Raw genomic sequence first — 13,933 nt, 5'->3', positions numbered from 1 at the left:
AGTTTTCAGGTAGTTCAAAATCCTATTATAGCTTGCACTTTGATACTGCAGTAAGTAGTATACCTTCAGCTTCACAAAAGGGAGAAATGAATCTATATTTCTATTCAAGTAAGAATTTAACTAAAACAAAAGGGCACAGCAGATACAATGCTGAACTAATTACACTTGAATTTTAAATCTAGATATGAAAGTCATTTTAACAGTTTACGAACAAATCCAATGCCTAATACCAAAAACTTAGAAATGGAGGAGACTAATCCAAAGGGAAAAATTGTCCCATCTGTCTCTTGTAAATGCTGCTGTGACTCCAACATACCTACAATCTCAAATATAGCCATAAAAATAAGCTATAATTTTTCACACAGTTGTATATAGCCATAGAAATATGTCATAATTTCTCATTGCAGTATTTTTTACTTGTCAGGTACTTTGAACACATATATATATATATATATGTATGTAAATGCACACAGAGAGATATATATGTATGTATATTCTATTTTATCAAAATCAGACATGCATACAATGGCTGACTAACAGACTGTAATTGAATAGAAACTTCACCCACTCGCCTTGTAGCAGAATTTTTTTGAGAGAATACTGTTTCCCAGTAGTAGATAATATGTAATATTTCCTACAGGAAGAAGTCACTTATCAGCTAAAATTAACACTTTTTTTTTTTTTTTTTAGCTCTTCAAGGTAGAATTCAACATTTCTTGACATTTCTTGTTACTTCTCTAAAACAAATGTATAGATCACAGGCATAGTTTTCATTTTCTTCTATTCCTTGATGACTGCAAGTATTATATAATTACAGTATCCATACATCCAACATCAACTCTGATTTAATACTAGAGTAGCTGTAGAGCACTTTTTTATTTATCAAGGTCATAACTTGATGGCTGCACAAGCTTAGATAAATCAGGTGTTAAGCAAGCACATCTCCAAGGAATCAGGAAATTCTCTCATCTGCAATCCTCAGCATATCTTATTATTTACTGCCAAAGAAATGACTGATTAATTTTGTCATCTTTGCTCTGTGATTTTTGCTCAGCTGAAACTGCCTGCCCTCTTCTGCAATGCCTGATCAGACCTATTTAAGTTGATGCCTTTGATCGTAGACACTGAGGAGCTTGCTGACTTAGGCTTTGACTAAACATTCCTCCACTGCAATATTTATGCACAAAATCCTAAATGATAACTGACAGTCAATGTAGATAACAAAAACTGGTAAGATGTTTCCACTGTTTTACTGATGCTCAAAATAGCTTTACTTGTACTAAGAGGTATCAGCCAAGATGAAAAATTGCTATTAATATAACAAAAGCCGAACAGATTTTGCTTTGATTAATAGTTTATTTCTCACAAACAAAGTATCTGAGGTCAGGAAAAAATCTGTTACTGGAAAACTATGCAGTACGATTTTTAAAAAAAATGTTTTAAATTCTTTCTGTGTGTGATATCATGCTTAGTTTTGGAAGCTAGGGGCATTTATTATCAAACTGTTCCAAACAAAATTATCAAAACAAAGCTAATAAAAAAAATCACAATGAAAGTTAAGCCCTATGGAAAAAAATCTGCCTCTAGCTCTTTATTAATCACATTCCAACACCAGAGGCTAAAAGTACATCAAACTGCACCAAATCCTTTTCACATGACAACCTCATAAATTATTCAACTCATTAGTAACACCAAGAGGCATAAAAATAACATCAGTGTTAAGGATGTTTTCCTACAGAGAAAGGTCAGCTAAAAGTTTCAATATTAAAATCCAAAGGCTTAAGCCTCTGAAAAGTACATCTAGATAGGATCCATGAATTACAACTTTAATGCATGCTGTTTTAAAATTCCGTATGTTAATTTTAATACATGCGTGAAAAGTTAGAATTATTTATTTTAATTCTGCAAACAAGACAACTTTGGTCTCTTGTAATTTTTATGCAACCACTAAGTTTGATGCGTACCACCTCTAAACACACCTGAGCTTTAATTTTCCTGTATGTTGAACGCGCTAACAGGTGAGTAGTACGAAATTATAAAGAAACAATCCAATATGAAACCATAACTACTTCAGTGTTTCTTTTCTTTGGTTGCAGCTTTGTCTTGCAGGCTAGCTCTACTACCAGGCAGCTGTCACCTGCACTAAAATACTAGAACACAGAAACTACATAAATGGAGGCAATCTTTGCAACGTGCTGAAACTGTTTTAAGTGCAACTTGTATTATAGTTCTCATAAAACCCCAAACTAAACCAAAACCATTTCCAGCATCTTCTGAGTACAATCTTATCCCAAAGACACAATATTCCTGCTATAAAGGCATGAAACAAAGTCCATCTAAGTAAATGGGAAGATCCTGTTATTTTAAAAAACAGGACAGTAAGAAGGCTTAAAAATTTGTAATAGTTTATAAATCAGGTTTCTTCCTGTTTTAATGCTATTTTAATATCCAAAATAAAAAATATTAATTAATAAGAATATTTTTAAGGGTTCTTATACCTGTATAATGCATAAAGCCCACAGTTTTGTTGATGATTATTTGCCTTATAAAAGCAACACACCAATTAGCGGTTTTGCATCTGCCTCTCATAAGATCTCTATTTTGATGTTTTGGAAGAATGTGGAGAAAATAACCCTTTGTCAAATATGCAATACTATATACTACTGGGGGAAATGTCTTCCTTAACCCAATTTATGAACAGTTTACGACCTGAAGTCCTGCACATGATAGCCTTCACGTTTAAAGAAGTATTAAATTACACTAGCTAGTATAACTGCACACACAGATATTAATTTATATGTCTAACCTTGTTTGAATCCCAGCTATTTGCCTCAACAACCTGCAAAGTTGGTGAAATGCGTAGGTCACACACAGTTAGCTTTCTATCCATCATATTCAGAACTTCTGGCAGCATTAGCCTTTGGCTACACATCAGCTGAAAGGTTCAACTTGCTTTGCATATAATTACTTCCACTTTTTACTCCTAAATGCTAAAGAATCCCAGGATTACTTTTTCAGTACTACAGATTATTAAAAAAAAAATAGTAAAAGGACAGAAAAACATATTATTGTTCTTTAAAAAGTTCCTGTCTTTGGTATGTTAGAGAGGTACCGCAGCTTAAACCTGAGAAATAAATTTGCTTTAGACTTTTGGAGTACTCAGGTTCAGTCTGCTGTACAGAACTCACTAAACATATGGAACTTTTAGATGATATAAAGGAATTTGTAAGCATGTTCCTCCTTCCTTTTTTATACTCCAGCTACCTCTCCACGAAAATCAAACATCATCTAATCCATAGTTTCCTAGATCAAAGCTCCTATGTAGACAGTTCACTATCCAAATCACAAATATCCTTAAAAACATTATTACAAACAAGTTCTTATGTATTCCATGATTTGCAGAAAAAAAAATACTTTTGGCTGAGATTACACATGCCAGGATAAAACTTCTGATATGTCAAAAAACCTGTTAATTCCTTATTCATGAAAGGTCTCCAATGGAACTATTACAACACATTAGTTTGATGGCCTAACAGTTTTGTTCTGTCACTCCAAAGAGACCAGTTACTTTTACTAGTGTCTCAAAATTAGTGTCTGGGAATGCCAGAGAGGTATAATGTGAATCCCTTGCGGATCAGAGAATTTAACAGCCCACAAGCTCAAGTCTTCTGGTTCATTAAAGTGTAAGAATTGAAAGAATTCTTTTTCTAAGAATATGTTGTCCTAGGAATTCTCATCACTGTCCTTAGAAAAGAAGGGACGCGATTCATAGGGATTTATGGATATCAAGAAAACATGAAAAGCTGTATTTTTAAGCAGGAGTTAGTACTGACCATATTCGACAGCAGCTTTTAGGAGAGCGTCAGAATGAGTAGACCCAAAAGCATTGCGAACAAATCGCCTCCGCCGGCGCAAATCGTCTTCCCAGTAATCCAAGCGCCAGAAGTCATGCAGTTGGCTATGAAATAAAGAACACACACATCAGCATCTACCACAGCTTGAACTGTATTTACATACATTACAGTAAAACTTCACTGTTGCTTTTCTCTATCAGGAATATAATCTTGTAAAAACATATATTACAAAACTTACAATATTCTCACGTTTCTTTACATGCATTTGTATATTATAAACCTCAGCGCTGCCTGTCTCAAAATGTTCTGCCTGCTGCTAAAAACATTAATCACACTGAGCCCATTAACAAATGCAGCATCAAATTACAAGTATTAATGGCACAGCTTGCTTTCTTTTACAGTGTTTTTAACAAGGCTTGTAAATCATAGAATGGACCTCAGTGCAAATAGTTTGCAATTTAATGACTATGGTCCCTTAGCAGGCTGAACTTAGAAGTATAAAATATTGCCCACTTGAATTTTGTGGAACTATGATTAAACTAATGTGCTGAAATATTCATTGAAATAATTCCCCACTGCCCCTAGCAACCTGAGAAAATTGCAATTTTATTCATTATTAATAACACTGAATTAGAGCAGCAAAAAAATTCCACCATGTGGTAATTGTCTTGGTAAATTATTATTCCAGCACTAACAGAGTACTAGGATGATTTTATAGCTTCCAGCCAATACAAGCCATTAACAACCATGGCCATCTTTGCATTACATTGCCTTTTTACATTCAAAAGCAATATTAATGTTCTGTAGAATAATATAAGCCATTGCTAATCTATATTTAAGTCAAAACATGCACATATATAATAATCTGGTATTCAACTGTTGTTCTAAAGAAATGACCAGCTCCGCTTTCAGACAACTTCTTGACCTTATCAACACAAAAATCTCCCACATCACTTTCATAAGTATGCTGTGGGATATTTGGGCAAAGCTGTATTTTAAGCCAACATTTAAAAAACTTCTTGGATCACTATCAAATATCCAAAACATTTGTGGATGCATCCTTCTCATCAAACTCATAACTGAACACACTATACACTGAAAATGATTCTGCAGATCATGACCTTGCAGACCATAACTAGGGAACCACTGCTTTAAACCAGTCATTTTCAAGCTCTCTGCAGAACCTGGTCAAAAGGCAGATGAAAAAAAAAAGTTTTCAACTCTCAAGTGTGGGCTACGCCTTTGCTGGATTTTTCTAGGCGTTAACCACTTTTTCTTTATGCTTGCAGGAGTTCTTGTCCAACTTTACTAACTGCTGTTGTGAGATTTGGATCAGTTCTAGAGGACACAGCATAAAGTGGATGTAGCAGCATGCCTTCTAGCCACTTACAAATTTTCAGAAGCAGCACACCATCATTTTTAGTCAACGTTGTGTTTCTTTGCATTCTGAATGACATTTTCACTATATGCTTCTCAAGTCTTGTGGAAGTCCTACTTTCATTGCTGCCTTGCAGGCATTTTACTTATCCACAAGCACTGAGGAGGCAACTTCAGCAGTTCAGTGGGAGCTGCTTCCTCACTGAAAGCAATTCAGAGCATCTTGCATAAAGGTGAGGCAGTGACTCTGAGCTCCCACGGTGGGAAGATGCAGCATTAAGGGCCTGGCCTGCATGCTATGAGACAGAAATACCTTGCTATCCTGAGTGCCAATTATCTTTTGCTAAATAAAATAGCCTACTTTGGTTTTCTACTATGATACAGTTTTTGCTCACAGATGTCGTGTTAGCCTGAAGTATCAGTCCATCATTTCTCCTCCTACACTGAGCACTGAATAATTTTATTGAGACTGCTAAATCCCCTTGACCCTTATGTGATATGAATGCAAAAATGGGCAGACAACCACCCCATGGTTTAAAAGGCAAAGCTTAAAGACTTCTTGCAGACTCCAAGTCTATATTTTAAACTGATGGTATCAAAGATAACCTTAAAGGTTTTTTATCACAGTGATTTTTTGAAAGGCAAGAAACTTTCCCTTTTTAATTCCATCTAAGAGTAAGTCATGATGGAACAGGAGTAAAGATATTAATGAAAACTCTTTTAAACACAAGAGTCCTCTGACATGGCATTTGTCTCCACAAGAATAATTAAAAAAAAAAAAAGACTGTTAGGTTGATAAGAATGATACAACTATGTAAGAATTAAAAACTTTTTATGAAATGAAGAACTACTCAAAGATTTAAAAAATGACATTTTAATTTTTTTTTTGTGTTTAATCTGGTAATCCATTAATCTCATTAATCAGACTGAAAAATACTGTATATTCTCAGCTGAAAGTAAAACAGATTTTAAAGTCACTATTTTAATGAAGTGCTAAGTAAAGAAGTGATGAAATTGTCAGAGGATAAAGTCTACTTTGGGGATCCAAAAAAAGGTTATAAGTTCACCAGAGATCCACCTATGAAATACTTAATAATGGTGGAAAACAAAAATTTTGAAATAATAGAACACAAACCTTATTCCTAGTCACAAATTGTATGGCTTTTTAAAACACAACTGAAGTTTCTTCCCAGAGTTTTCTACAGGTTTCTATCCCACAATGTTATCACATAATTTCAGGTTACTGGAAAACAGTATCTGAACCCTAAAGAAAACGTTTCTGAATATTAACCAGTTACTCTCAGATTTACCCTTGACTTTTTGAGCAACATCTTTAACATAAGGACAAGATACTTTCCTCCACCCTATTGTCAGCAAGAAAGCAGACACCTGAAATACCTACAGAAAGTTTTGAATGGTTGAGTTTCATCACTTGCATTATAGACAGAAAAATTTTTGGGATTTTCCTAAAAAATTGTATTATTACATCTTCGGATTAGAATAAAGCCACTAGTAAGCAGAATACTGTGGCCACAAACTCCAGCCTAAAACTAAGAATTTAACCTGCTTTAAAAGTCCAGAGCTATGGACTGAATCAGTATTAAGTTGTCTAGCCCCTAGATTACAGTACTTTAGAAATACTTATATTCTAATTCTGTGGATAATATTCTGGCTCTAAGATTTTTCAGGAATTTAGGTAGCCGTTAGGTAGTTCTAAATAATGGTAAATCAAGCAGAACTACACTTTCTAATGCTGTACTAGGCACAAGTCAGTTCTAGAAGAGATCATGTCTGCAAATTGTCCATGTCTTTTTCTGCTAAAACCCATTTTTCCTAGAAGTGACTTGACTAAATCAAGTCATTTTAGTAATTTATTTCTGTGACAAGTACAGTATTTCAATAAGCTTTACTTTTCTTAATAATGTCTATTATTAATAATCCTTATTTCCACAGCCAACTAGATTACAGGTAATTTCTCATTCCCCCATATCTTATACCAGTTAAGTGACATTTTGAATCATGCTTGTTTGAATGAAAAAAAAAGTGCATATTAAGCATATGGTAATGAAATTTTTTTTAAGAACTAAAAGTTCATAGCATCATTCATGAGCTACTTATACTTCAAAAGAAGAAATACATCTCTATCCCTTTAAGTGAACAGTTATTTAAAACGCACCCTAAAACACATGACCCAAAGAAGTCCGCACCATGAGTTTAACTGTCATGATTATTTCCTTACAAACTGTAATACAATCCAATATAAACCTTTCTCATCATAATGAGGACTGGTACGAAACTACTGAGATGACAGGGTTACTAACAATGAAAAAACTTATTTGGAGTGGCGTGCATGTTGCAAACTTAATCCCAGATTTCAGATATGCAGTATTTCATATAGTTAATACAGACATAGAATGTACATGTTTTAATGGAACAAGTCCTATTTTATGACAGTTATTGATGAATTACAAATTCGGTTTCACTGCCACTGTCATCACTGGTGCCCGCTTAGCAGCTGACTGTGTATATTCTCCTACTTCAAACAGCATTTTATCTTGTTAAAGGGCAGCATGGGATGGAAAGGCAAAGTGTTACGCTACCCCAACAGCCAAGGTGGACTCCGATAAGTTAGTGCAAACAGCTTTAAAGTCTCCCAGGGGCAGGGTGCTCTAAAACTCAGAACTGCCCAGAATTCTGTATAACACTCTTTGCTATTAGCTGTTAGTTGTCCTAAACAGCAAGCCTTTGTCCTTGTCCACCTTCTGGGCAGTCGGTATCTGTGACAGCAGCTCCACGGCTGTGAAAATCCAGTCCCCTTCCACATACAAATGCAGTTTGCTGTATGTCATCTACAGCTACAGCAACTAGAGGCAAATACAAACAGTGAAGCGTAGCAGTGCACATGTCCATAAAAGATCCTCAGACTGCAGCCCAAACGATGGGCTGCCAGATGGAAGAGATTAAGTTCGAATATGTTAATGAAGAGGAACAAGCCTGCAGGCATGGGGGAAGGGGAAAAGTTCTTTGGAAAAAGAGGTGGGTCACAGAACTGGAAGGATGTCAGAGAATCCATAGTCTTTGTAATACTGGGAAACTGCATAGAAAAGGCAAAGAATTGATGATCTATAATTTCAAGAATAGTCCTGGTTGCTTTCATGCAACAGATTTTAAAATGGAAAAACAATTCTTTTCACAGTGTGGAATTACGACTGTGTTTTGAGAAATGAGCAAAAATGTATATTGGAAAAGTATAAAGCTTTTCCCTAAGGTAATATGAAGAACAGAAAATCTGTAACATTTAAAAAAAAGTAAGTAAAACTTACTTAGAAGTAAACTTGAAAGATAAAAAATATAAATTATTACTTATGCAATATTTATTAGAGTTAAAAAGTACAATCTAAAATATAAACCTACTTGCCAGAAAATCTAAGTAGTAAAAGTCTTCCGTAACAACAAAAGAGCAAATACTGTTCGGAAGTGGTATAGCAACAGATACAATCATTGTACTGGAGTGAAGGTTTTGTGGTGGTGCCTGAAACAGAATCAGTGACTGCTGTTTTTATCAAGTTGGTGAGACAAGTATGCAAAAATCACATCCCACATTATAACGAATAAAAACCCTCAAAGTCTTGTTATACATGAACAGAAACAAATATCAGAAGCCTTGATTAACATAACTAGTATAGTTACTCTGCACACACAAAAAAATAGTTACAAAAATCACAAAGCTCCATTGTGTTTTTCCAAAAAGCATGCTAGAGAATTCCAGAAATAAAACTAGAAATACTGAAAACTAAGAAAAATACTAAACAGATAATACTAATAATACTGAAAACTAATAACACTGAAAACTGGAAATACCAACACAGGGAATAAAGATGTCAATGAACCTGAGAAACATCTAATGCAATGAAAATTGAAAAAGATGGTAAAAATATTAATAGGAGTTTAAAAAATCTTTAGGTATTCTTATAAACAGAACCTTTTTTTTTCTCCTAAGTACACACGCACAAGAATTATTATTGTTAAACATCAAGAGTGTATTTAGCAGACTTTCAGGGTAGAAGGGAAAAAGTCTCAGAAAAAGTTTACCATTTAAATAGAAGGATGCTAAATACTCATGGAAATTTAATATTTAAATTTATGAATATTATGTTGAGTAACTTAATTTGTACGTCATATGTTGAAGTGATTCTCGCCTTCTACTCTGCCCTTGTGAGACCCCACCTGGAGTGCTCTGGAGTCCCCAGTGCAAGAAAGACATGGATCTGTTGGAGCAGATTCAGAGGAGGGCCATGAAAATGATTCGGGGTCTGAAGTACCTCCCCTGTGAGGACAGGCTGAGAGAGTTGGGGTTGTTCAGCCTGGAGAAGAGAAGGCTCCGGGGAGACCTTATAGTGGCCTTCCAGTACTTGAGGCGGCCTACAGGAAAGGTGGGGAGGGACTCTTGATCAGGGAGTGCAGTGATTCTGTGATTCTGTGAGTGTGGTGACAGGACAAGGAGCAATGGTTTCAAAGTGAGAGAAGGTAGATTTAGATTGGACATGAGGAAGAAGTTCTTCACTGTGAGGGTGGAGAGACACTGGCACAGGTTGCCCAGAGAAGCTGTGGCTGCCCCCTCCCTGGCAGTGTTCAGGGCCAGGCTGGATGGGGCTTTCAGCAACCTGGTCTGGTGGAAGGTGTCCCTGCCCATGGCACAGGGGCTGGAACTAGACGATCTTCAAGGTCCCTTCCAACCCAAACCATTCTATGAGTCTGTGAAGTTGCATGAGAAGTTTCATACTGTAATTTTAGAAAAAAGCTGGGTGGATGTGTCCTAGGGAACATGGTTGATATACGGATTGCCGGAAGCAGGGCTACAAGGCTTAGGATATCAGTACAATACGACGAAGTTATGGTTACACACTGGTGAGGTGACAGAACAGCAGGAAGACAAACCATGAGGAAGAACACACGCAGCTGGTGGAGAGGGCACTGGCAATAAATATTGGGGGATGATGGTTGTGGCAGTGGGCAAACAAGGGATGCCTAGGCTGTTGGTTAGGGATAGCACTTCCTGGGGGATGGCTGAATGGGCAGTGACCACTAGCTTTTTCTCCGCTTCATCTTGTATTTGTAATCAGTGCAGCATGGGTAGAAATGAGAGAGAAAGCAAAAGAGGTGCCTGAAAGTTTGGCTAAGCAGCTAGTGTCCTGGTCACTGACAGCTGAGGGAGGTGGTGTGGAGAGCATAGCAGTCCAGCTAGGTGACTTACATCCCATCAGCATGGTTAGAAGGCGTGTCAGCACTGCTGTACTCAGAAGTGTCATGAGAGGTATTTTTGTACCTCCTGTGTAGGGCTGCCAAAATGTGAAAAATTAAAATGAGAAGAGACATGAGACGGGAATGATTGGTGAAATTTAGGGAGAAATCTGGACAAAGTCAGAGCCCTAAATATGAGAAAGGACTTGACAGAAAAGTCTAGTGTTAGACAATGAGGAATTAAAAAAGGAAAGTAATAGGGTCTAACCAACAGGTAATATTCATTGGAATAATTTTACTACAGCAGGAGTGAAACAGAAAGGACAGATTAAAACGTTTCTTCTGGCAATATTTTCATGATACTGTGAAATGGGAAACAACAAAGACAACAGATTGGGAGGCAAAGAAATTGGAAAGCAAAGATGAAAGGTATGAAAGGTTTGAAATGTAATTATTGATTAATGAAGAAAGAGCAACTCTGAGCTGGAAAAAATGGAGTAGTAGTAAGTTTGTAAGGAACAGAGATGTGAGAAGAAAACCAATGACTATAGAAACTAGTGGAAGAGAAATACCTGTGAAAGTGGATGGGAAGAGAAAGAAACCCATGTGAATAAATATGGATGGATAAATGGATAAATACTGGTTATCAAGAATATCTATTAGATAATCTAGAATATTTAGAGACTTGTGAATTTGAGCTAGTTTTGTTTAAGGCAGTGAACTCCAGAAATCTGTGAAGTTTAGAGCTGATCTGTGGGGTTCTATGATGATTTTATGAACAGAAAAAGAGAAAAAAATGCTCATTTTAACACAATTGATAATATATGCAGCACAAGTTACCAGCAGTTGACCCACAGGTTTCTCTGTGGAGACTGGAGAATGGTGAAAGTTTTTAAAATAGAAAAGAAAAAGTTTTGAAGTTGTTTACAGTTGTGAAGGATGAATGCAACTCATAAACCTGTAAACTTTTACAGAGATCAGTATTGTGTGTTGTAGCTTTGCAAAGTTTAGGTGGAGAGGAAGGGTTTTCATGTGGACTTTCAAATAAGGGTGAAATAGAGCAAGGAGGAACTCAAAGTAACAGAAATTCCTATTGCTGATCATCAGAACAGGAGCAGGAGTCACCTTAGAAAAGCAAAAAGAAAACTGCCAACACAGTTTCTCTCCTATTATCATGTTACTAATGGTCTTGCATTAATAATGAAGGACAAAGCTGAGAGGAACAGAAAATCGGCTACAAATGAAAATAGAGCAAAAACTATCAGAAGACGACTAATGATTAAAGATCCACCAGATTCCTGGAGAAGAATTTTTTAATAACTGTTTTAAAGTGTAACATGCTTGTCAGAAAAGAGGAAGTGATTTATGTGGCTTTTATTCTCTTCTTAAGGCACTGGGAAAAGGTATGTTTAATACATATTCTTAAGAAAACCCTCTTAATTCGTGAAACTTTTATGACTTAATTTAAGTGAAAAAATTGAGGACACAAGTTCAAAAGATGAAAAATAGAAAGGGGAAGCTGAAAACAGAAATCTCTCTAGATGTATTAATCTTCAGTTACATGAGACATCAGAAGACACCAGAAAGGAGAGTAAAGTCAGTAGAAAGGGAGGCTTTAGAGACGTTCCTTTTAGTTATGGTAGTACCTGAAACACAAACTTCTAAGGCAGTTAATTCCCAGATTACATTATATGGTCTGATAGCTTGCTTCTGATCAGCAGGAAAATTTATATAAAATACAGACAATTTATATAGGGATTGGGGATTTCAGTATATAGCACAGAGTCTGAAGGACAAACTGATAATGAACACAAACTAAGAAGGGCTAACAATTATCCTGACTGTATAGATTTTATCATAAAGCTTAGATCTCCAGAACGAGATGATCATTTAGGAATGGCTGCTATATTATTAAATAGTAGTAAACCTCTACTAAGAAGCAGTAGTTTTAGGGAAATAAGACTAACCACACATAAAGCTATATGGGAAAAAACAAGAAAAAAGCCACGTGCCACCAAAAAACAGCAATGGAAATTACAATAACTAAAATCTCTACAAAGCAAGGTAAGTAACTAAAGGTAAGTAGAATGTTTTTAATTATTGAATTGATTTAAAACATACATTTAAAGTAATGTGAGATAACTTTGGCTAGCCTATGAAAATACTAACATGCATTAGTAGGATTCTACATGTACTACAGTTAAATGGGACAATAAAGTTTCTTGAAGTTTTATATTCAGTTCCTTTCAGTTAATACAATGATCTTGAACAAACAGCTGAGGCAACATAAAAAGCAGATACATAAATTGTCCATGTTTGACTCACCAGAACCATAACGCCTTTTTTTAGTAACAAAAAAATCAACAGAATGCAAGTGCACCAAATTGTAGGGATAATAGATCATATCCCTAGAAACACCACAATGCAATCAATTTTAAGGTTATGATAATTAAGACACGTTGTAATATTATCTTTAAAAAAAAAAAGAAAAAGAAAGTGGTTGGAACAATACTCTGTGGTTTAACTCGGATTTCTAATTTGGAACCTTTGTTCTATTTCAGAATGTGTTGTCATCATTCCAAAGAAGAAACAAACTCCACAAAGCCCAAAAAGCCTTTTTAAAAGTTTCTTGGGTAAAATGCACTTTTGGAAAATGTCTTGAAAGAATATACAATATTTTAGAACATTTTTAATGCATTTTTTGTTATGTCATGCCATCTCAGCATAGTGGCATACTTAGTAAGATTTCATAAATACTACCATGATGCCACAGTATAACTAACTCCAAGATGGAATGAATGGTGTATCAAAGTTGCCTCTCTCTTAACTCACTGCAAAAAGAGACAGACAGAATGGCTTAGACTAGAAACATAATTGTATATGTCTAAAACTAAGTAAAATGTATTCCGTGCTAAGTGTGCAGCTTTTCTTATTCAAAACATAGAAATATCTCAAAGTTTTACTAACACAGAAATTGATCTAGCAAATGATCTTCCAATATCAAGGAAAAAACCCACACATTTACTTTACATTTTGATGATTATGTTTGTTACAATGTCACATCAGAAACAGGTACTGTGACATCAGCTTACACACTCCTGCTGTGAAGAAATACAACATGAAAATAAAATAAAATTTAAAAATAAAAAATTTGGAAGGCTTTTTTTAATTTAGAAAAATGAAAGGGAAAAAAAGCATATATTTTTATAGGAATTTATACCATCATAATTTTTCACCAAAAGATTTAACCTAAATACTTTTTTCTGATTAAAAAAAAGTTTTAAAACAAAATTTCCATTCAACTCTTCTTCTGTTTGCACAAGTATACCACCTGCTGGCAGGAATTTTATTTTGCTTCTTAAACACCTGCCAAATTAAAAGAATAATAAAAGCGGGTGCCCTCTGAACACAACAAACAGAAGTCCTCATGAAATAGTACAAATTTTTATCAAAATAGTTTG

General features: G+C 35.3%; 1 protein-coding gene across 6 annotated transcripts in view; it reads right to left on the bottom strand.

Moving 5' to 3' along the window:
• The window catches only part of NBEA (neurobeachin), a 510,952-nt gene that overhangs the window by 189,090 nt on the left and 307,929 nt on the right, over window positions 1-13,933 (bottom strand). For all 6 annotated transcript variants that reach the window (XM_086481881.1, XM_086481883.1, XM_086481885.1 and 3 more), the window contains one exon: window positions 3,834-3,958. In XM_086481881.1, the coding sequence (XP_086338007.1) occupies window positions 3,834-3,958 (125 nt within the window). The remainder of the gene's footprint in view (window positions 1-3,833; window positions 3,959-13,933) is intronic.

This window comes from Leptosomus discolor, chromosome 1, assembly GCF_034619465.1.
Source record: "Leptosomus discolor isolate bLepDis1 chromosome 1, bLepDis1.hap2, whole genome shotgun sequence".
Taxonomy (NCBI): domain Eukaryota; kingdom Metazoa; phylum Chordata; class Aves; order Leptosomiformes; family Leptosomidae; genus Leptosomus; species Leptosomus discolor.
The sequence above is the reverse complement of the archived record's forward strand: the minus strand, read 5'-3'. Positions and strand labels throughout refer to the sequence as shown.